General features: G+C 42.6%; 1 protein-coding gene across 4 annotated transcripts in view; it reads left to right on the forward strand.

Annotated features, from left to right (window-relative positions):
* The first annotated feature begins 955 nt into the window (after window positions 1–955).
* cux2b (cut-like homeobox 2b) overlaps window positions 956–25,167 on the forward strand; it is a 122,414-nt gene continuing 98,202 nt past the window's right edge. For 2 of the 4 annotated variants that reach the window (XM_021621280.2, XM_021621282.2), the window contains exon 1: window positions 956–1,332. In XM_021621280.2, coding sequence (XP_021476955.2) covers window positions 1,270–1,332 — 63 coding nt within the window. In that variant the 5' untranslated portion in view covers window positions 956–1,269. The remainder of the gene's footprint in view (window positions 1,333–25,167) is intronic. The other 2 variants (XM_021621281.2, XM_021621283.2) reach the window with 1 other exon arrangement.

Below are 25,167 nucleotides of genomic sequence, written 5' to 3' on the forward strand. Positions count from 1 at the left end.
ATAGCAAAGGGTCTGAAAACTTATGTAAATAAGGTATTTCCGTTTTCAATTTTTATACATTTGCAAACATTTCTAAAGACCTGTTTTCTCTTTGTCATTATGTGGTATTTGTGTGTAGATTGATGAGGAAAAACATGTATTTAATCCATTTTAAAATAAGGCTGTAACATAACAAAATATGAAAAAGTTAAGGGGTCTGAATACTTTACAATGCACTCTATGCCTTTGTTTTTACCAGTATGTATCCCAGATAGATAGGCCTACTTGTATTTTGTCTATGCCTGCATCATAGGCCTACCCACTTCTTCTGAGACCCAGTTAACCCACCATACACCAGCAACTGTTCAGAGATCAAATATAGAGCAAGTTGTTAGATTGATACATTCATTTTCACAAATGAATTAATATTAATAATAAAAAACATATTTGTATGGAAATGTGAAATATATATAATCGGTGGCAGCAATAGGCCTATATGTAGGTCATTTATCAAAGTTAAGACAGTGGAAGGTTAGTTAAAGTTATTATGAAGTTATTATTTCAAATTAGGCAAACTATATAAGCAGTTTTGCAGTATTATTTCACATTTTGACATGGTCATAATTTAACATGGTCACAGAGTAAACAATTTTGTATTAGTTCACCAGCGTAGGTCGATGCATTCGCAATGGTTACGATCTGCGCCGCTTGCTTCTGATGAGCAGAAATACAAATGCACTTCATGGGTTTAGATTTTTTTTGTGCATAGCCTAGTCTACCCATTCACTGTTATTTGTAGCATAAGCTAATGGAAGGAGAGGTGTAAACATACACAGAGGTAGACTATGCTGTGTAGCCTACTAGTATTTAGGACTCAAGATATGGACGCAACTGTTTTATTCATTCTATTGTAGACGGATTTCCATAAACACAATATGCATAGGTCACATTGTTGTTCTCTTCCCCTTTTCCAGACGGTTGTGGTCAACCCCTTACGTCAGTATTGATAACTTTGCCAAACCAAAATCAAGTGCAATTGTCCAGTTAATATCCGGGACTGCACAAATGCATGGATATTCTTTTTTTATGTAGAAAAGAGCACTCGGGGTCCACCGGGATATCACTGCTTTTTAACAAACATATTTGTGTTAGTTCAGTGGACGTTCATGTGTTCATTATTATTTTTGTTCAAGTAGAACGAGTAGCCTTATCGTAAACGTTGTTAGCGAGGGGAATCCAGCCCACATATTTATTGCAGCCGCTGAAAAAAATCTCTTCAATATCCCCAAGATGGCCGCCGATGTGGGATCGATGTTTCAATATTGGAAGAAATTTAATCTACGGCGGCTTCAGGTTAGTGTTATCCTTTACCCTTCTGGTTATATCTGTTCATATAACATTATGTACTTTAAAATTATGTGAAATGTGTAAACTGTGGACGAATGGAGAAAGACATCGGCGGCGTTGCATTGATAGTTATTAGAAATTGATCCTCTTCTGCCTTTGTTCAGTTCAATCATTGATCAGCGATGGAGCACCGACCATAGAGTAGCACAGGCGCACTGTATAGCCTTCGCTCTGCGTTCACCGCTGGGATCAACATAACCGATTTAACCCTTATATTTTTTTATACGATTCTTTCTTTATAGTGCTCATCATGGTGTAGATAGAGAACGGAAACTTTTTATGCCCTCATGAATTTAGCTCCGAGGACGTAACTTTTTACCAGCTTAATGTTTTATTCTATGAGTACATGATGGTCGTGCATTCTACTGCATCTCTTTAGCGACATTTGGTTCTACTTTATTTTCTATGTATGATAAAAAAAAAATGTTGTCTTTCGTTTTTTATATAAATCAACTTTGTTTGCACAATTAGATTGATGAAAGTTTTTTTTCTGTTCATCTGCTAAATAATCTTGATCGTTTATTCAAGCCATATAGCCATGCTAATTGATTGTCTGTTTGTTATTTCTCTTTTAGACTATAACCCAATCAGAAAACTAGAAGATAGGCTTAGTCTACCTATGATGTTATCATGTAGCCTATTTAGGCTATTGGTCATTCCGGTGGTGCGCGTTGTAACATGCGTGTAAAATGATTATCACAAAGTTGTCAATGATCCAGTCGGTTTTACAAACTTGTCTAGTAAATTGACAAATAGTTTCACAATATATTGCTGACTTCCAATGTAGCATATGTTATAGCATTTATAATGAACCAGTTTCAATAACATTTCGGTAACACTTGACATCACTAAAAAGCCACAGTGTTGATGATGTAATTCGCCTATCTGTGCGTCTCAGTACGAAATAAGGTTTTCTGTTTTCAGCCCGGTTCCCTTATCTCAAGCCGCATTGTGAGCACTAGGCTATTCGGGCAAGGACTGTGTAATTGTATTCCCCGCTAATGTTTGTAAATCAGGCTCGGCCAGCGCAAGGGCACTGTCTGCCGTATGATTGATGTTCTGTAACATGAGAAATGACAGGAGCATGGCAAGTCAGGTCCTGCGGAAAAGCCTACGGAGAAGAAATCAGAGCTGATTGTTATTCTGCCCCCCAATCGCTAGACTACTCATGTAGTCGGGGATCCAAAGGGCGAGTTGAGCTGTGTTGTGTTACGTAGGGGTTCATTCACATCTTGCCTGTTAGCCTACAAAATAGCATGCTTTTACATCATTCGTTTGCTGCAACCCTGTATTAGTGGCCAATGTTAGAATCAAATATCCAATGTAAGGACCGCTTTTCAGGTTTCAGCAGACTAATTAAATGAGAAAATTCAATTTTTCCTTCCTGAACGAGGTCTGAAAGCTTTTGTGCTAAGATTAGCTCAAAATAAAGTATTTCCAACAAAAAAGATCCAGATATCTATGACAACGTTGAGGAAGGCCACTGATCTTCTGTGTAACATAGTAATTCTAACTTATGTTATTTTTTACTACTACGTTGATATTGATTAGTGCATTGTTGGGTTTAGAGCTGTCAAGAAAGGAATTTCACTGTACTTGTGCACATTACCTTAACTTGAAAACGTAATGTTTATAATGCAAGGTTGAAAAGAAGAACATGTCTAACATGTCGTTTCTGAATAATATTATTCAATAGAAACATCTTGAACATCCCAATGTTGATGTCAGTCATGTTGGAGTTTCTGTAGTGAAGAAAACACTTTAGAATCTATAGAAATAGCTATAAAACACACACACACACACACTATATATATATATTGCAACTCAATATTAGGAAGGTGTTCTTAATGTACTGAGTATACAAAACATTAAGAACACCTTCCTAATATTGAGTTGCAGTCACATTTAACAAAAGTGACATCAATAAGGGATCATATTTTTCACCTGGATTCACCTGGTCAGTCTATGTCATGGAAAGAGGTGGTGTCCTTCTACACTCAGTGTATAATGTAGCTCTATACCTAAAGTAATTTATGAATTATTCTATTAATCAACTGTCACTGACAGAAATTATTCACCATAACATTTGGGCTGCAATTTATATGTCTGTCCAGGTTCAAAATCATCTTGTATTTTGTGCATTGCTAGTTTGATGACATGGTTTTCCATAATGGTCAAGGTCGTATTTGCATATTGACAATTTGAAATTCAATTCATTTTTATAAAGGATACTAGTGGCAATCTATATCTGGAGATCACCACCAGCAAATGGTAATAATATGCTTATAAACTAAGTGAGACATAATTGAAGCGCAGGGGAGATCTTTTAGTTTATTCTTGCTCTTTGGTATACCGATGCCATAGGATAAAAACATGTCACATGGCATGTTACATTAGCAGAGTACCTTCCATTGTTGCTTCATTTCAATTCAACATCCTGGTGTCTATTTTAAAGAACATTGCTATGAATCATCTATTCCAGATCAAAGTGTGACATGCCCCTCTGATCACAGACAGACTTTAATCCATCACCCTTTCAGTGCTATTATCAATATCAACAAACAGGATTGTGAAATATACCATGTCTATGAACTAGATTTCTGTGGTAGAATAGTCTGAGATGAATGATTCCTCCACAGCTTTGTAAAAACAGGGCAGGGAAAGTGAGAGCATGGAAGTGGAGTGACCTTGGTTCTCGCTGGCCGCAGGTCACATGGCTATTGCCGCGGTAATCATTCACACCAGCCAGATGGCATTTCTGTTGGCGACCATGGAAAAGGACGGGTCAGGAGCTGTCCTGCCAGCTCCTGCCAGGCCCAAGCCAATTCTCAGCCAATAGGGAGAAAGCCCAGGAGATCATTCAGCCAGTAGGGAGCATTCTCAGACCCAAGGTGAGGTCTGACTACAAGAGGACGCAGTTTATGAGAAGGTATTACATTGTAATAACATTGTGTATTGTATTCGTATATAAAGTCACACATTAGCTCTCCAAAATAGAATTGAGGAAATATCATGTATTTAGAAGATTATTTCTTTAAAGTAATCAACTATCAATCAGGTACATTTTGAAGTGTAATGCAATGTGGTTTTTCAAAGTCTCAAGTAAGCGTATCCAAATGTACTCCCTAACTTTAGTTTAATATCATTACTGTGGTCCCAGTTTATATTCAATTCATTTGAGGATCCCTCTGTTGTCTTAAAGTGATGTAATTCTGTGTTTCATTTTATATGGTTTATTAGCAATATGCTTTTTTGATGCCATTTTCCAGCCCCATGCATCTCCATTCTCTTCTCTCCATCATCCTCTGAGGGATTGAGTCGAGATCAGGAACAAAAGGCTGTGATTGTTCTGCATTTAGCATGACTCAGGCACTCTCGTGTCAGCTCTAATCCACAGACAGAGACAACACTATTGCCAAACAGTGAAATTGCTTTGCATCCTGTGAGCCTGGCTGCTTTCTCTGTACGCCGTTTGCTAGCAGCTCCCGCCCCCCTAAACCCTGCAATCTGAAATTGGCTGTGAAAACAGCTCTCTGTTTCCCTTTCATTCATGCTTTAATACTTTTGTTTTTGTAACATTAGGCGCTACCATAATCTAATCATTTTCCGGAAATGCCAGGTCTAGGGCACTATAGGGTTGAAAGGAGGGTTAGGATTTGTGTCCTGAGAAAACTGTGTCCAATGAGTGATCTATAAAGGAGGAGAGGGGGGAATAGCTCCTGAGGCATCCATTGATAGCCTCAACAACAAACAGCATGGGCAACCCAGGGAGGCAGCATCGGTGGAGACAGAGCCCCAGGGTATGCAATGAGAAAATGCACACAAAGACAGACACACTCTTGCACACACATACATGCACACACATACACGCACACACATACATACATGCACGCACGTGCACTTTTTTCTATATATATTTTATTTAACCAGGCAAGTTACAATGACGGCCTACCCCGGTCAAACCCTAACCCGGACGACGCTCTATGGTACGGCCGGTTGTGATACAGCCTGGAATCGAACCAAGGTCTGTATGTGATGCCTCTAGCACTGAGAAGCAGTGCTTTAAACCGCTGCGCCACTCGGGAGCCCCACTTACCTCCTCCATCGGGTACATATTAATCACGTAAGGACAGCCATACTCGTGCACGCAAGGTAATGCAGATGTGCAGTTTTTTATTGACTCACTCCCACATACAAACACATGCAGAGTCAGAGACGGATGCTAAGCTTTGAAGCCGACCTCAAATGCTAAACAAAATGTTACTAGAGTAAGGGGAAGATATGTCCATCCTTTTAGAGCTGTCACTGCAATCTCCTCTTTGACTGGCCTCTCTCTAAAGGCCTCAGTGGATCAAGCATCATTCTAAAAAGCAGTGGGACATAAGCTGCAGCATCACCACCACAGATCTGCGTTGCATCCCGTACCCTGCTAAAACATTCTTCCAACATGCTTTCACACCTCCTCCTCATTGGGAGATATCAGAAGGTTAACGTCTGTCATGGTCTCGTTTACCATAAGCCCCTCTCTTATTCTTTGACAGCGAATACAAAGCAAATAAGAATATAGACAGCTTTTACAGGACTAGCTGGGGTAAATTGAGTTGTGAAATCCAGGAGCCATAACCCGGGTACATAAAATGCAGGCAACATGAGAGAGAGAAGTGAAACTGACTTCAGCATTAAGCTGTTTAACCTCTATGTAGCTTTAGTGGTAGAGACTTCAAAGCAGATGCTTCAGCATTTGGAGTGGAATGACAAATGGGTTTAGAGACAGCTACGGTGAGCATTCCCACAGAAAGAGTAGACCTGTCATTAACGTCAGCTTAATCACGTTGACCTTCCTTCAAGCAGATTTCCATAGCCGCCATCCACAGCCATTTTGCCTCATTCATCTCCCTGTTTGCAGAATAAGTACACTCGGTTTGTTATGGGTGTGCGTGAGGATGTTTTTGTAATGATGATAAGTTCATGCTTTCACTAAACTCGGAGGTAGGCTTTCTTTTTTCAACGGTGTGAGACCATTTCTAACAAGGATCTACATTTGGATATTATTAATATTAAGGTATCATAGATTAGTTTCGGATCATCTGTTCGTGACCCTTGGGATTCTCTTCCGGTGTCTCACTCTCTGCTTTAGCATTCAGACCTACCTAAAAGCCCTATCCTATCCAAAGCCTGCACCCCAATCTTTCAGCAGTAATCCCCATTTGGTAGTTGACAGTGCTTTCTCGCAAAAGGCATGATCTATTTCATGTTCCTGTTTATTTTATTCCGCTGCTCCTAGACTGAAGCAATTTCATTGCAGGAGTAAATAACCAGGTTTAACAAAACTTCAGGGACACATTACTCTGCAGGAGGCATGCTCTTCTTTCTTAGCACTGCGTCAGGCAAGCGGGCGAGGGGAGACGGAGGATTCAGGGGAGAGGTAATGGCTCATCGGTATGGGTATAAATCTGTGTCCTCTCTCCCTGCTGACAGCCAGTCCCCTGCCCAGCGAGTCCATATTGAGCGGTGTCTCTACAGTGGCCCCTCTTTATTTGTTTTGACTGTGACGGCATTGCAGACGTATTGAACACCAAGCCTTTCTTTTTCATTTTACTGAGCTTATATTGAATCCCCTCAATTCTCCTCCGTTCTCTCTCTCGTTCTCTCTCTCGTCCCTATTCCACCCTTCCCCTGCTGTATTTGGCAGGGCTTCAGTGGCTTTAATTCATTCCCTCTATTGTCCATTTTGTCCTTCAGGGATAAAAAAAAAGAAGGAACCCTGGTTTTTGTGTGAGAGCTGGGCTTTGTATGGTGTATGATGTGTGCTGGTGATGCTGGCGGGCCTGTTCTGTTGTGCAGCAGAGGTGAGCGTAGTGTGAAGGGTGCTCCTGGGCCCCTAAGCTCATGAGATCAATGCTTCCCTGCTCTTCTCAAGGGTCTCTATGGGGATCCCGGGGCTCTTATTATGTGTCTTTGCTCAAAGTGTTTACTGGAGAGGAGGGATACGGTGGGCTCTGTGTTGTACATCTTTCTAGGGCCCATTTGTCCTCATTTCAACAGGAGAGGGAAGACCTGAGAAAAGATGGTCCCTCTCTTTCAATGGTTCTTTTGAGAATCCAAACTGCGTTTGTTATCGCTAAGCAGATGTCCTCCATTTTATAGAAATAACACAAAAGGTGGGTTACAGCAAAAACAGATGGATCAGGCTTGTTATGTTAGCCAGTCCTGTCTTTGTGCAGCTGCTACCCCCGCTCCAGTTAATTACTATCTTATTCATCTCCAACAATGGGAGCAGGATGGAATAAATCTGAGAAGAGTTCTGCTTTTTTACTACGAAAGGTGCAGACTGGGACCGTGAAGCGAGCGAGTGGCTTTAAGAGGAACAGTTTATCATTTTTAATGGAGAGGAACAGGAAGTGTAGACGTGAAGCGCTGCTCTATGATTAATACACCGCCTCACTCGAGAAAAAGAGAGACCAAGTCTATCTCTCCATCCAGGCTACTGTTTCCCTGACGCCACTACTGCTCTTGTCGTATCTCTTCTTTGGTGATTTCTGCTTTTTATAAAGTCACGAGGAAAATGCATTTGTCTTGTCGCTGAACTTCCATCTAAGTAACAGTTAACACGGGAGGAGATATCTTTCTGCTACTCGCCATACAAATGTAGACTAAACAATAGGGTCTTTCATTCATTCATTCATTCATTGGGTCCTTGATTGATGTCTTGCTCTGTCTATGATCATTGATGGGTTTCAAGATGTATGCGCTTTAGTGGGTAAATGGAGACTCAACTTAGACTGATTGCCCCCTCACATTTGGCTCCTTTACCTTTTTCTAATTGATTGTTTTTGGCCTAAGTAGTTGAACAACAGACTGCAAATGTACATTTAAAAAAAGTGAATGTGTTTCATAAGGATTTATTTATAGTGTGTTTCCTTAATGATCTGACTGATAAAGTCACTATGTCCTGAGGGATAAAAGAGAGCAATGTCCCAGAGATCAGTTCTGCCCCCACATAGCCATGCTCCCCGCTCCCCATTCCACACGCCTTCGTTTCCATGCAACCACTTCTTTTGGAATCGCAACTGATGTCGTTCTTCTGTTGTCACTTTCTAATTTATTTTGGTGGCGGAGGACGTTGGGGGTATTGATTGTGTGTTGCGACTGTGTTAGCAGCTCTGCGCGTGTGTAAAGTAGGCCCTAAGGCAGTCTCTCTTTCTGCTAGTTTCAAGGTGGCTCCTGAACTCTCTAATCGGAATTAAATATGCAATCTTTCATGGCAACAGGGTCACTGTTTTTGCATTATAATGTGGTCACAGACCCCCCCCCCCCCCCCCCCCCCCCCAGTTAAAACAAAGGGACTGTTCAGGCATTTTGAATCGTAATTAAAAATAAAATAAAGGAGAAGAAGAACAAAGAGCCGAATTGAATCACTCCTTTTCAATTTCCCATGTTAGTCTCTTACTGCATTCCCCTATAGTTTTTCCCCTTTTTCCAGATTCATTTTTATATATTATCTCTCTCTTGCTCCCTCTCTCTCTTGCTCCCTCTCTCTCTTGCTCCCTCTCTCTCTTGCTCGCTCCCTCTCTCGCTCTCTCACTCCCTCTCTCTCTGGCTCTCTTGCTCCCTCCCTCTCTCCCTGTCTCGCTCCCTCCCTCTTTCTCTCGCTCCCTCCCTCTCTCCCTCTCTCACTCGCTCCCTCCCTCCCTCTTTCTCTCGCTCCCTCCCTCTCTCCCTCTCTCGCTCGCTCTCTCCCTCCCTCTTTCTCTTGCTCCCTCCTTCTCTCCCGCTCTCGCTTGCTCCCTCCCTCCCTCTTTCTCTCGCTCCCTCCCTCCCTCCCTCCCTCCCTCTCTCCCTCTCTCGCTCCCTCCCTCCCTCTTTCTCTCGCTCCCTCCCTCCCTCTCCCTCTCTCGCTCCCTCCCTCCCTCTCTCTCTCGCTCCCTCCCTCCCTCCCTCCCTCCCTCCCTCTCGCTCTCACTCCCTCCCTCTCGCTTTTGCTCCCTCTCTCGCTCCCTCTCTGGCTCACTCTCGCTCGCTCGCTCACTCCCTCTCTCGCTCTCACTCTCTCACTCCGTCTCTCACTCTCTCTCTCACTACCTCTCTCGCTCTCTCTCCCTCGCTCTCGCTCTCACGCTCTCGCTCTCACTCACTCACCCCTCTCTCTCTCTCTCTCTCTCTCTCTCTCTCTCTCTCTCTCTCTCTCTCTCTCTCTCTCGCTCTCACTCACTCACCCCTCTCTCTCTCTCTCTCTCTCTCTCTCTCTCTCTCTCTCTCTCTCTCTCTCTCTCTCTCTCTCCTCTGCGGTTTTCCCCAGACAGGTTCTACAGTGTTTTAGAGGGGATGGATTTAATTGCTCTGTGGGGATTGGTTGGCTGTACCGGGCTCGGCTGTTTAATTAGTGTACCCTGCCGGGATTGGTTTAATGCTTCATGATCTTGAAATTGTCTGATTGTTCAGCCCTCAGGGGACTCTCTCTGCCTACGTAGGCCAGCAGGTTTAGCTAAACGTTGCTCCAGGCTTCTGCAGGATGGGGCTGGAGGAAGAAAACCCTGAAGAGAAGAGCAGGAATAGGGAGGTTTAAACCTAAGGGCCATGGCCTTTATTATGACACCAGTGGACCTATTGCTGAACAGGGCAGCATTTAAGGCGCATCCCTTACCCTAGGTGCTCTCTCTCCTCACATTAAGAGTTGTAGCTTTAGGCAGCATGACCGTCTTTGCAAAGAGGATGAGTTCATGTTGCTCTCAAATTGCATGTGTGTGCAAAATATGAAGCCCATTTTTGGAGTGACTGAGGAATTTTGTGGTGGATGAATGTTATATACAGTGTATATATATATATATATATAAGACAACTGTGATTTACACCACATATTTACAACTTGTTTGCAATGCTTGTGTATAAAATGTGTGTTTAGGACACATTTGACATTGGTTGTTGTATTTTGTCTATTACTGTTTTCCCAGTGTTTTGAATGTTGATCGTGCATCTCCCCCTCCTTTCTCTTTGTTGTGACATCGCCATCAGGAGAGCCCACGTGGATCTCTTGAGTTATGTGCAGAGTCACTTTGAGGGAAAGAGATGTGGAAATTGCATTTGTGTAAATGGGAGAGATGTGTGTCCTGTATAGCCTGGGATGCCCTTGGTTGGGTTCAATCATGGCAGGGATGTTGACCTCAACAGTAAATGTTCTTGGCATCAGATGCAGGGTAAGTAGAGAGCGCATGCAGTGGCAGAGACTGGGCGTAAATAGGCCTATATCTATTGAAGGCTGAAGTCATTCCGCTTCATCACTCTCTCTCTCTCTCTCTCTCTCTCTCTCTCTCTCTCTCTCTCTCTGTCTCTGTCTCTGTCTCCCTCTCTCTCTCTCTCTCTCTCTGTCTCTCTCTCTCTCTCTCTCTCTCTCTCTCTCTCTCTCTCTCTGTCTCTGTCTCCCTCTCTCTCTCTCTCTCTCTCTCTCTCTCTCTCTGTCTCTGTCTCCCCCTCTCTCTCTCTCTCTCTCTCTCTCTCTCTCTCTCTCTGTCTATCTCTCTATCTCTCTCCCTCTCTCTCTCTCTCTCTCTCTCTCTCTCTCTCTCTCTCTCTCTCTCTCTCTCTCTCTCTCTCTCTCTCTCTCTCTCAAAGAACTCAACCTTGAATCTCTTTTGGATGATATTAGAAATATGCCGCTCAACACCAGCCTGGACTTTATTGTCTATTTGTCCTCTCAATTGACAATGGCTTGATGCTTGAGTACACTATACCTTTCATCTGGGAGCAGTCCGTTTGGGAATATGAACTCACTTCCCTCTCTGCCGTTGCTACTTTGACTTGATATATGCTTTGCTGTTGTTGATCGGCTAATCTCAGGAATACACGGGGGGGGGGGGGGGGGGGGGGGGGGGGGGGGGGGGGGGGGGGGGGGGGGGGGGGGGGGGTTGTAGTCTCCACTGGCTGTTTCTCCTGTAGTTGCTCATCCCTTAGAGAGGGAGAGGGCGGGATGCACTGGAACATGGTCGCCAAGGTGATAGATAGAACTCATGGTGATGGGACGGTTGCCAAAAGTGTACCCCACCCTTGTGCCTCATCCTCTCGCCCTGATTACTGAATGACTCTCTGCCGTGGTGGGGGTGCCACTCTAGCTGTTTTAATTGTCTGTGTGATGATAAGGGGGTAAGTGTATGGAGTCAGTAATCAAGGGGGTTGCCCAGGCGAGCTTTTGAATTCCTCCTAGTGAACATCATTTGAAGAGTTATCCTCTAATTAGATTTATTCAGTTATGTTTGATATGAAGTGAACTCTCTCTACAGCTGAGTGATTTTTGTTTAGATAGCGTGTGGCGGTAGACGGCACCATTAAAACATATTGCAAATACCAATAGAAATCATCATCAGCCGGTCATTGTTTCGTTCGGTTTATGTGTTGGTTGAAATATGAAAGGGAGGATGCACCCAGTGTAACCATGTGTGGATCCATGGCAACAGTCAATAACACCAGCTTATTATAAATGCCCCCAAAGAGTTAATGTTCTGGCACCGGTTTTCCTTTAGAGATAAAAGTATTAGTGGACCTTGGCCTCACTGCCCATAGCCTTTTGGGCAGGGTGTGAACCCGGCGTCCGTCTAGACGTGCAGCATCATTAACCCGCTGTGACCTCAGCCACTGATGAATTCGCTCTCACATCCCCTGCAGCCCTGTGCTATGGCCCCTCCTCCCCTCCTCCCTCCACGGGTGACTCCGCTGGGACCCAGGGCTCCTCTGGACTGGCCATTAGAGCCACTACCCTCCTCTGCCACGCATAAATAGACCTGGTGGCCGTAGCCTCTACTAGACTTTTGAATAATTCAGGGCGTCTGGGTCGTGTCTGGTCCCAGGGCGCTTAGGGACGTGTGCTGCTGGGGTGCAGGGTGCAGAGGGCTGTGTGGAGGTGCAGGGGCTAATGACAGGTCTGCCTCTATGTCAGCTGCTGACCCCCCCCCCCCCCCCCCCCCCCCCCCCCCATCCCACCACCACCACCACCACTACGCCAACTCCACCCTATGAAAGAATCCTGTTCAGTTGATTAGATTTTTTCGAAATGGATCAATTTTTAATCAGCTTAGCATCTGACTACGGTCAATACCATTGTTGCTGGGAAGACAGTTGCCGGACAGCCATCTTTATTTACAGGAATGTTTTTTTTTATTTTACTGTATGCAGATCCAGAGACAGAAAATGGCTAAGTCAGGCCGTGCACCACTGCAGCAAATCTACCTCTCTCCAGTTTTCCATATTGAAGGTGTAGTAGGGTGTCTATTTCTGTAGGAAAACACAGTAGTGGACAATCATTATTATATGTGTGTGTCCAATAGAGAGGTCTTTATCATATCTGCCTTGGCTTCTCTCACCCATTTGCATGCGCATAAACGTTGAGTAGGACTGAGGAGCCAGCGAACTAGCTGTAATACTGCCATCAAATTTTCATAGAGCCATGGGGAGACTCTTAACATGTTAAATAACGAGGCCTATAAACCCGATGTTCAATGCCCACTCCACAACTGCTGTCAGAATCTAGTGATGACTCAATATCTACAGAGAAATACAAGTCGTTTTTCATTTCGTTTGCTCTTTTATTATCACTCTTCTCAATTGCTCTCAAATATCGCCTGTGTCTCAGTTTAAAGATGCTTCAGCATAATTCATTATTAAAGTACACATATTGTATTTAAGTAAGGCATTGTGCAAAGATGAACAATAGTTGCTATCCCTTTAAAAGGTTCCTTTCTTACTGACTTGGGAAGTTGTTTTGGGGTTTTTATGAAACGGTTGTTTTCCTCCATTCACTCTCTGATTCTACAACTGTGGAAGCCGGGCTTTTGAATTCCACGTTGACTGCATGCCTGGTTTTCTTTTAAAACCTTCAAACGTATTACTTTTGTACCACTCTTGAGACATCATTGTTTGACATAGAGAGATATGTGGACTTAGTGTTTAAGCTGAGAAATGGCCGTTGTGAAACTGAAACAGACTTATTTCTTTTGAATCAGACATGACTAAAAATGGACTCTCAGGAAAGGTGCCTTCAGAAAGTATTCACACCTCTTGACTTTTTCCGAATGTTGTTGTGTTACAGCCTGAATGTAGATGTTGTGTCACTGGCCTACACACTATACCCCATCATGTCAAAGTGGAATTATGTTTTTAGACTTCTTTACAAGTTAATAAAAAAGGAAAAGCTGAAATGTCTTCAGTCAATAAGTATTCAACCCATTTGTTATGGCAAGACTAAATAAGTTCAAGAGTCAAAATTAGCTTAACAAGTCACATAATAAGTTGCATGGACTCATTCTGTTTTTTGAATGTCGACCTCATCTCTGTACCCCACACATACAATTATCTGTAAGATCCCTCAGTCAAGCAGTGAACACAGATTCAACCACAAAGACCAGAGAGGTTTTCCAATGCCTCGCAAAAAAAGGGCACCTATTGGTAGATACAGTTGAAGTCTGTGGTTTACATACACCTTAGCCAAATACATTTAAACTCAGTTTTTCACAATTCCTGACATTTAATTCCTTTCTTAGGTTTACTTTATTTTAAGAATGTGAAATGTCACAATAATAGTAGAGAGAATTATTTATTTCAGCTTTTATTTCTTTCATCACATTCCCAGTGGGTCAGAAGTTTACATACACTCAATTAGTATTTTGTATCATTGCCTTTAAATTGCTTAACTTGGGTCAAACATTTCGGGTAGCCTTCCACAAGCTTCCCACAATAAGTTGGGTGAATTTTAGCCCATTCCACCTGACAGAGCTGGTGTAACTGAGTCAGGTTTGTAGGCCTCCTTGCTCGCTCACACTTTTTCAGTTCTGCCCACAGATTTTCTATGGGATTGAGGTCAGGGCTTTGTGATGGCCAATCCAATACCTTGACTTTGTTGTCCTTAAGCCATTTTTCCACAACTTTGGAAGTATGCTTGGGGTCATTGTCCATTTGGAAGACCCATTTGCGACCAAGCTTTAACTTTCTGACTGATGTCTTGAGATATTGCTTCAATATATCCACATAATTGTCCTGCCTCATGATGCCATCTATTTTGTGAAGCGCACCAGTCCTTCCTGCAGCAAAGCACCCCCACAACATTATGCTGCCACCCCCGTGCTTCACGGTTGAGATGGTGTTCTTCAGCTTGCAAGCCTCCCCCTTTTTCCTCCAAACATAACGATGGTCATTATGACCAACAGTTCTATTTTTGTTTCATCAGACCAGCGGACATTTCTCCAAAAAGTACAATCTTTGTCCCCATGTGCAGTTGCAAACCATAGTCTCACTTTTTTTACGACGGTTTTGGAGGAATGGCTTCTTCCTTGCTGAGTGGACAGGTTATGTCGATATAGGACTCGTTTTCCTGTGATATAGATACTTTTGTACCCGTTTCCTCCAGCATCTTCACAAGGTCCTTTGCTATTGTTCTGGGATTGAATTGCACTTTTCTCACCAAAGTACGTTCATCTCTAGGAGACAGAACGCGTCTCCTTCCTGAGTGGTATGACGGCTGCGTGGTCCCATGGTGTTTATACCTGCGTACTATTGTTTGTAGAGATGAACGTGGCACCTTCAGGTGTTTTGAAATTGATCCCAAGGATGAACCAGACTTGTGGAGGTCTAGAATTCTGAGGTCTTGGCTGATTTCTTTTGATTTTCCCATGATGTCAAGCAAAGAGGCACTGAGTTTGAAGGTAGGCCTTGAAATACATCCACAGGTACACCTCCAATTGACTCAAATTATGTCAATTAGCCTATCAGAAGCTTCTAAATCCATGACATCATTTTCAGGAATTTTCCAAGCTGTTTAAAGGCACAGTCAACTTAGTGTATGTAAACTTCTGACCTACTGGAATTGTGATACAGTGAATTATAACTGAAATAATCTGTCCGTAAACAATTATTGGAAAAATAACTTTTGTCATGCACAAAGTAGATCTCCTAACCGACTTGCCAAAACTACAGTTTGTTAACAAGAAATGTGTGGAGTGGTTGAAAAACTAGTTTTAATGACTCGTAAAACTTCCGACTTCAACTGTAAGTAAAAATAAAAAGATAGGAGGTTATAGGAGAAAACTGAGTTACTCCACAATACTAACCTAAATGACAGAGTGAAAAGATGGAAGCCTGTACAGAATACAAAATATTCAAACACCGGCATCCTGTTTTCAATAAGGCACTAAAGTAAAACTACAAACAATGTGGCAAATAAATCAACTTTTTGTCTTGAGGCAAATGTTTGGGGCAAATCCAACACAACACATCACTGAGTACCACTCTTCATATTTTCAAGCATGGTGGTGGCTGCATCATGTTATGGGTATGCTTGTCATCGGCAAGGACGGAATATAGCTAAGCACAGGCAAAATCCTAGAGGAAAACCTAGTTAAGTCTGCTATCCAACAGACACTGGGAGACAAATTCACCTTTCAGCAGGACAATAACCTAAAAGGCCAAATATACACTGGAGTTGCTTACCAAGACGACATTGAATGTTCCTGATTGGCCTATTTACAGTTTTGACCTAAACCAGCTTGAAAATCTATGGAGACAAGATGGGATGGTAGGGGACGCCATGTGCGACTGATGTGTTTTCCGTTTGCTCCCGTGGTATTCTTAAAGTTTATGTGAATTCTGCAGCAGAACCGTATTTATTTTCAAATATTAATTTGGTGATCCCTTTCCGTAAAAACCAAGACTACTTTGCTTCCGAATGTCAGCATGTCGACCAAACATAAGGCCAAGAGCATGACTTTGAGAAAACCCGGCCTACAAGACCCGCTCTCATCACCGCCCTCTCCTGAGTCTGAGGGCCCGGGGACGCACACTTCACCCGGGGGCGCGGCTTGGCCTGGCGGCGCTGAAATGAACATTCTCGAGGCCATCAAACTACTACACTCTGAGATAGTTGAAATGAAAACACAGGTGGTTGCTACGATTGAGGCCAGAATACAGGAGGTTTCTGATACTTTAAAAGCAGATTTAACCATCCTGCGGAACGAGACTGTGCCAGCAATCACATTACTCGAAAATCTATGGAGACACTTGAAAATGGCTGCCTAGCAATGATCAACAACCAACTTGACAGAACTTGAATATTTTTTTTTTAACAATGATGTGCAAATATTGTACAATCCAGGTGTGTAAAGCTCTTAGAGACTCACAGCTGTAATCACTGCCGAAGGGGATTCTAACATGTATTGACTCAGGGGTATGAATACTTATGCAAATAAGATATTTCTGTATTTAATTTTCAATACATTTTCAAAAATGTAAAAAAAACAGGTTTTCACTTTATCATTATGGGGTATTGTGTGTAGATGGGTGAGATTTGTTTTTGATTTCATCCATTTTGAAATCAGCCTGTAGCACAACAAAATGTGGAATAAGTCGGTATGAATACTTTCTGAAGGCACTATGTTCAAGATACATTCTCAGTATGCACAGTATTTGAATAGCATCTATCTAACATGCTGCTGACTATCAATTAGATTGTCAATTTCCATTTGTACACACTCTAGAGCACACTGTGTCTCTTCCCACCATGTCACTGCTGATATTTGGTTCCTCTCTTGTGCACCAGCAGTGTGTCTCCATTGTCTGTTTGTCTGCTTAATATGCAAAGGCTTTCATTCAGGGAGTCATTTTGGACCAGTGTAAACGAACCGGCCACAATGATTAGCTGAGGCTGGGAAGCAAGTGTCCATCAGTACTTCTAAGTACATTTTGAGCTCATCAACCCTCAGGGCCGGCCCTGAGACCGGTCTGTCAGGTCCACAAGAGCATTCTTCAGACACACTGTTTTTTCAAATTCCTAAACATTGCCATAAGTTTAAATATAAAAGTGAATCTACTCAAAAGGGATATTTGCATAGTTACTTTCATGCATGCATTAAGAGTCTAATAAATGCCTTCGGTACATGAAATACATCTTTGATTCATACATGTACAGTATGGATATGCCTGCTTTAGATGGCTGGATTGATTCATTGATTACCTAGCTTTTTACCAGTGAGAAGCATTTCTACAAAAGATACAAACACAGTACATTGTCATAGCAACAGCATGTGAATGCGTTAGACAGTAGAGGGTCAGGTGGTTTGTGGATTTCTTGCCAATGGTGATGTTTTTTCATAATATCGATAAGAGAGGAGCCAGTGCCTGAATTTACAGCAAAATAGTAAATTTGTCTGAATTTACACTGCTGTTCTGTTTTTCTATATATGTTTACAAATCGTGCTTCAGAGTGGCACCATAAACGTCCACAGGAAAATATCAGCCTTATTTATTGGAACATTTTAGCTTCAGTTCAATAGCAGTAGTCTGAGGGCGGGGATACTGAGGGTCTCTCTGGAGGAGGAGGAGCCTGGCTTGGCCTCAGCTCCACTGACAAGATCTTATTTACCGTCCAGATCTATGACTCATTTCATGTACTTAATCGTAAAGCACTGAGATTTATGGAAGGGAACGGGACAGTGGGGAATACCCCAGGAGACACACTGATTGAACCCCTTCTCCCCTGGCCTGCTTCTGGCTGCCTGGCTGCAGCAGGTATAACGGAGCTGGAACATGTATGAGCCATTTCTGAGAAGATGGGAAGAGCATTTGACTGCAGATGAGGAAGTCCATATTTCTGGCAGATATGGACAGCTGATCTCATCTCATAAAGCAGAGGATGGGTTAATGGTGGGCTGCAGTTACCCCAGCAGTGCTAACAATGCATTGGCTAACTGGGCTGTCTGAGTGTGGGGTGCAGGGATGGGTGGATGACCACTGGACAGAATGCCCTACTACCTGCCATTGTTAAAGTTGTGTGTTTAGGCTACTATCTCCTCTGGTGGGCTTTCATTTCTGCAGACCGCAGGCCTCTCATCTGCACTATAAAATAAGGTCTTTGGATGATTGACTTTGTCTCATTGTTCTGGTCGTTTCATGGATGGGAAAGGTAGATACTGTAAATTAGACTAGATTTACTACATGGAAATGTATAGAGAAATTGACTAACTCTGTATTCAGGAAGACATAAAACCAATGACTAAGGCTTAAAGTAGCCTGGTCAATTCAATAAATGCTAGCAAGGGTTAGTGAACTTCAGGTTTGGGGTGGCAGGTAGCCTAGTGGTTAGAGCATTGGACTTGCAACCGAACGGTTGCAAGATCAAATCCCTGAGCTGACAAGGTAAAATTCTGTCATCCTTCCCCTGAACAAGGCAGTAAATCCACTGTTCCTAGGCCGTCATTGAAAATAAGAAATTGTTCTTAACTGGCTTGCCTAGTTAAATTGTAATTGTTATCTAATTTAGATCTGTCCACAAATTTGGTTTGAAAACATTGATTAATTAATGTGTGAAAACGATTCACTAGTGTCGTGACTCTCTCACTATCATTCCATCATCATAGATCTGTCCACAGTAGTAGTGACGGGGGGAGGGGAATCAATAGTTACATATCGGGATATTATTTTTGACGATATATCGTGTCTTTTTGACTGTCGCAATATTCTTTTTTGCGCTAGTTTGCTGTACCTGCACCAAAACTCTAGTGTTTTTCCATCTTCTTTTTAAATAGTGAGCCAATTTGTTTTCAGCACTTTTATTTCCATGACTGATCTAAAACTCATTTTCTCATGGCTCTCTCTTGTCCCTTTGCAGCAGTCATATGGTGAGCAATATGTTTGGAACATTGAATCTCAACAAAATCGCAGTATTGAATCACAATACATATAGAATCGTGAAAATCGCAATACATACCGTATTGGCACCTAAGTATCGTGATAATATCATATTGTGAGGTCCCTGGCAATTCCCAGCCCTAATGTCTAGTAGAAGTGGGAGATAGAACAATAGGGGTTATTGTAATACTGCCTTTGTTCTGACACATGCTCTCTCAGACTCAGAGCCTATTTCCTATGCGTGCCGAAAATTAAAATTTAAGTGTAATTGTTGTGCATGCTGTTTAATCCAATAACCATCTGATGTAACAAACTACTATAATATCTCTCAGCATACATAATTGGACCTGACTTAGCCCCGTCACTTGTTATTAACCTCTGTTGCAAAGGGAGAAGGGCTTCACTAATCTGCCATTGTTGGGTTTGGCAGTCTGTAGCTAGTGCAAAACAGATTTGGCAGTCAGCAGGAAAGTAAAGGCTTTATAATGACGATGGGGCCCAAACTGCTATTTGAGCTTATTAAATCTAATAATGTGATGGCGCTTTGAATTAGGAGGTGAATGGAAGGGGATTGTGGTGATCTGGCAGGGCTTATTTTGGGGGCTGGCTGAGGGTGGGTGTTCCCTTCCTGTGTTCCTTTCTCTCCCACCATTTCGCCCACTCGAAATCGGCAAACTATTGAATCCCTAATGGCCTTTAAATCCGAATGTTGTGTCTGTTTGCTAAAATGTTTTGTCTGGTAGAGCCAGTATCCAGTGTATATGTTGGAGATAATTGTATGTTATCTATTTTGGTAGTGTTGTATCAGAAATGATACATCAGCATTATGAGGAGGTGATTAACTGGGGGAATTCAGTCTCCTGTGACAAGCTGACCTCCTACTGTACACTACATTACAGCAAGGCAGCATCTGCAGCGTCATCACAGCACTTGACTCCTGTGTCCCCTCTGAATGCCATCCTGTAACTTCAACAGAAAGCCGATGGCCAGCTTGCATGCCCACCTCCTCATCATCCACAGTGGACGAGGTCTCAGCTCGAGATAAAGTAGCAGTTATTTCTTATGTGCTTTGCTCATTTTGTCAGTTTGACTGTTCCACTTATTCTGTGTTTTCTGACTTGCTGAGCGTGAAGTGATCTGAGTGCCATTTCACAGTCAGATCTGAGTTGTGTTGATTGAATTAGACAAAGTCAGAAGATAACTCAGAACCGCAAGGCACTGCAAAACTGTCTGCTCCCAAACTGGTGAAAATGAGACGCTGCCACATCAATGAGCGAGCCCGCTCTGCTGGATGTCAGCGCTGGGTTATATCAGTTGACACCCTACCTCCTAGAGCTGGAGCCATTTCTCCCCTCCCTTTCATGTTTATCCAAATAGAATTAATCACAAACCCTAAAACTCCTGCTCCTGACAGTGCAAGACATTTTTAAAGCTTTGTTTCCATCTTTCACATAAGCATTTTATGACTTTAAGCTTCCAACTGTAGTTTAGCATAAACACCAAAGAGGTGTATGTGTCAAAGTGTAATGTGCCTGATAAGTACAGCGCCAGGGCTGTTTCTTTCGCTACAGTGGCTTCAGAATGTATTCACACCTTTCCCACATTTGATTATGTTACAGACTGAATTCAACATGGATTAAATAGAGATGGGTTTTGTTTCTGGCCTACACACAATACCCCTTCATGTCAAAGTGGAAGTATGTTTGTAGAAATTTTTACAAATGAATTAAAAATGAAAATGTGAAATATCTTGAGTCAATAAGTATTCAACCCCGTTGATATGGCAAGCCTAAATAAGTTCAGGAGTACACATTTGCTTAACAAGTCACATAATAAGTTGCATTGCCTCACTCTTTGTGCAATAATAGTGTTTAACATGATTTTTTTATGACTACATCAGCTCTGTACCCCACACATACAATTATCTGCAAAGTCCCTCAGTCGAGCAGTGATTTTCATACATAAAGACCAGGGAGGTTTTCCAATGCCTTGCAAAGAAGGGCACCTATTGGTAGAAGGGTAAAAAACAAAAAAACAAACAGACATTGAATATCCCTTTGAGCATGGTGAAGTTATTAATTACACTTTTGATGGTGTATCAATTCACCCAGTCACTACAAAGATACGGGTGTCCTTCCTAATCAGTTGCCAGATAGGAAGGAAACCGCTCAGGAATTTCATCATGAGGCCAATGGGTGACTTTAAAGCAGTTACAGAGTTTAATGGCTGTGGTAGGAGAACTGAGGATGGATCAACAACATTGTACTATACTGTAGTTCAAGGGGTGGGGGGGGCAAAGTACTGCCTGCCGGGCACTTCAATCCGGCCCGGGAGACATAGCATCTTCATGGTATCCAATTGGTAGTAGTTACAGTCTTGTCCCATCGCTGCAACTCCTGTACGGACTCGGACGAGGCGACGGTTGAGAGCCGTGCGTCCTCCAAAACACGACCCAGCCAAGGTGCACTGCTTCTTGACACAATGCCCGCTTAATCCGGAAGCCAGACACACCAATGTGTCGGAGGAAACACCATACACCTGGCAACCGTGCTTCCAAACCCTCTCCTAACCCGAACGACGCTGAGCCAATTGTGGGCTGCCTCATGGGGCTCCCAGTCACGGCCACCTGTGACACAGCCTGGGATCGAACCCGGGTCTGTAGTGACACCTCAAGCACTGCAATACAGTGCCTTAGACCGCTGCGCCACTCAGGAGGCCCCCGCAAATTGAATTTAACAAACAATTGGTCCCCCCAAAAATACGTTGAATTTCAAAATCCTGATGTGGCCCCCCTGCTGCAGTTACTCCAGAATACTAACCTAATTGACAGAGTGAAAAGAAAGAAGCCTGTATAGAATAATAATAGTCCAAAACATGCATCCTGTTTGCAACACGGCACTAAAGTAATACTGCAAAAAAATTGGCAAGCAAGTTGCTTTTTGTCCTGAATACAAAGTGTTATGTTTGGGGCAAATCTAATACAACACATTACTGAGTACCATTCTTTATATTTTCAATCATAGTGGTGGCTGCATTATGTTATGGGTATGCTTGTAATCGTTCAGGACTGGGGAGTTTTTCAGGATAAAAAATAAATGGAATGGAGCTGAGCACACCCAAATCCTAGAGGAAAACCTGATTCAGTCTGCGTTCCACCAGACACTGGGAGATGAATTCACCTTTCCGCAGGACAATAACCTAAAACAAAAAGCCAAATCTACACAGGAGTTTCTTACCAAGAAGACAGTGAATGTTCCTGAGTGGCCGAGTTACAGATTTGACTTAAATCTACTTATAAAAATCTATGGCAAGATCTGAAAATGGTTGTCTAGCAATGATCAACAACCAATTTGACAGAACTTGAAGAATTTTTAAAAGAATAATGGGAAACTGTTGCACAATCCAGGTGTATAATTCATACTGGTTATCGAACACTGACACCTCATCACATATCTCCTGGTTGTCACATAGGCCCACTTTATGTAGCTTCAGTGTGCACTGGTAATCTTTTCTGTCCTTGATAACAGATCATTGATGGTGACCGGCACAGATTTGATGCTTTCTGACCTTGATATCCTTGGCTATCCCTAGTCTTCTGTCTATTTGTTCATGAGCAACCTGGCCAGACCTTGTGTCTCACCAATAAACATATATATATATATATATGTTTATTGGTGAGACACAAGGTCATATATATATATATATATACAGTGCCTTGCGAAAGTATTCGGCCCCCTTGAACTTTGCGACCTTTTGCCACATTTCAGGCTTCAAACATAAAGGTATAAAGCTGTATTTTTTTGTGAAGAATCAACAACAAGTGGGACACAATCATGAAGTGGAACGACATTTATTGGATATTTCAAACTTTTTTAACAAATCAAAAACTGAAAAATTGGGCGTGCAAAATTATTCAGCCCCCTTAAGTTAATACTTTGTAGCGCCACCTTTTGCTGCGATTACAGCTGTAAGTTGCTTGGGGTATGTCTCTATCAGTTTTGCACATCGAGAGGCTGACATTTTTTCCCATTCCTTCTTGCAAAACAGCTCGAGCTCAGTGAGGTTGGATGGAGAGCATTTGTGAACAGCAGTTTTCAGTTCTTTCCACAGATTCTCGATTGGATTCAGGTCTGGACTTTGACTTGGCCATTCTAACACCTGGATATGTTTATTTTTGAACCATTCTATTGTAGATTTTGCTTTATGTTTTGGATCATTGTCTTGTTGGAAGACAAATCTCCGTCCCAGTCTCAGGTCTTTTGCAGACTCCATCAGGTTTTCTTCCAGAATGGTCCTGTATTTGGCTCCATCCATCTTCCCATCAATTTTAACCATCTTCCCTGTCCCTGCTGAAGAAAAGCAGGCCCAAACCATGATGCTGCCACCACCATGTTTGACAGTGGGGATGGTGTGTTCAGCTGTGTTGCTTTTACGCCAAACATAACGTTTTGCATTGTTGCCAAAAAGTTCAATTTTGGTTTCATCTGACCAGAGCACCTTCTTCCACATGTTTGGTGTGTCTCCCAGGTGGCTTGTGGCAAACTTTAAACAACACTTTTTATGGATATCTTTAAGAAATGGCTTTCTTCTTGCCACTCTTCCATAAAGGCCAGATTTGTGCAATATACGACTGATTGTTGTCCTATGGACAGAGTCTCCCACCTCAGCTGTAGATCTCTGCAGTTCATCCAGAGTGATCATGGGCCTCTTGGCTGCATCTCTCATCAGTCTTCTCCTTGTATGAGCTGAAAGTTTAGAGGGACGGCCAGGTCTTGGTAGATTTGCAGTGGTCTGATACTCCTTCCATTTCAATATTATCGCTTGCACAGTGCTCCTTGGGATGTTTAAAGCTTGGGAAATCTTTTTGTATCCAAATCCGGCTTTAAACTTCTTCACAACAGTATCTCGGACCTGCCTGGTGTGTTCCTTGTTCTTCATGATGCTCTCTGCGCTTTTAACGGACCTCTGAGACTATCACAGTGCAGGTGCATTTATACGGAGACTTGATTACACACAGGTGGATTGTATTTATTATCATTAGTCATTTAGGTCAACACTGGATCATTTAGAGATCCTCACTGAACTTCTGGAGAGAGTTTTCTGCACTGAAAGGAAAGGGGCTGAATAATTTTGCACGCCCAATTTTTCAGTTTTTGATTTGTTAAAAAAGTTTGAAATTTCCAATAAATGTCATTCCACTTTTTGTTGATTCTTCACAAAAACATACAGTTTATATCTTTATGTTTGAAGCCTGAAATGTGGCAAAAGGTCGCAAAGTTCAAGGGGGCCAAATACTTTCTCAAGGCACTGTATGTATATATATATATATATATATATATATATATAAACTCAGCAAAAAAAGAAATGTCCTCTCACTGTCAACTTCGTTTATTTTCAGCAAACTTAACATGTGTAAATATTTTTATGAAAATAACAAGATTCAACAACTGAGACATAAACTGAACAAGTTCCACAGACATGTAACTAACAGAAATTGAATAATGTGTCCCTGAACAAAGGGGAATCAAAATGAAAAGTTACAGCCAGTATCTGGTGTGGCCACCAGCTGCATTAAGTATTGCAGTACATCTCCTCCTCATTGACTGCAACAGATTTGCCAGTTCTTGCTGTGCGATGTTACCCCACTCTTCCACCAAGGCACCACCTGCAAGTTCCCGGACATTTCTGGGGGGAATGGCCCTAGCCCTGAGTTACACCTCCAATCCAACAGGTCCCAGACATGCTCAATGGAATTGAAATCCGGGCTCTTTGTAGGACATGGCAGAACACTGACATTCCTGTCTTGCAGGAAATCACGTACAGAACGAGCAGTATGGCTGGTGGCATTGTCATGCTGGAGGGTCAGGTCAGGATGAGTCTGCAGGAAGGGTACCACATGAGGGAGGAGGATGTCTTCCCTCTAATGCACAGCATTGAGATTTCACTGCAATGACAAGAAGCTCAGTCCGATGATGCTGTGACACACCGCCCCAGACCATGACGGACCCTCCACCTCCAAATCGATCCCGCTCTAGAGTACAGGCCTCGGAGTAAGGCTCATTCCTTCGACGATAAACGCGAATCCGACCATCACCCCTGGTGAGACAAAACCGTGACTCG

Source organism: Oncorhynchus mykiss, chromosome 11 (genome assembly GCF_013265735.2).
Source record: "Oncorhynchus mykiss isolate Arlee chromosome 11, USDA_OmykA_1.1, whole genome shotgun sequence".
NCBI classification, from domain to species: domain Eukaryota; kingdom Metazoa; phylum Chordata; class Actinopteri; order Salmoniformes; family Salmonidae; genus Oncorhynchus; species Oncorhynchus mykiss.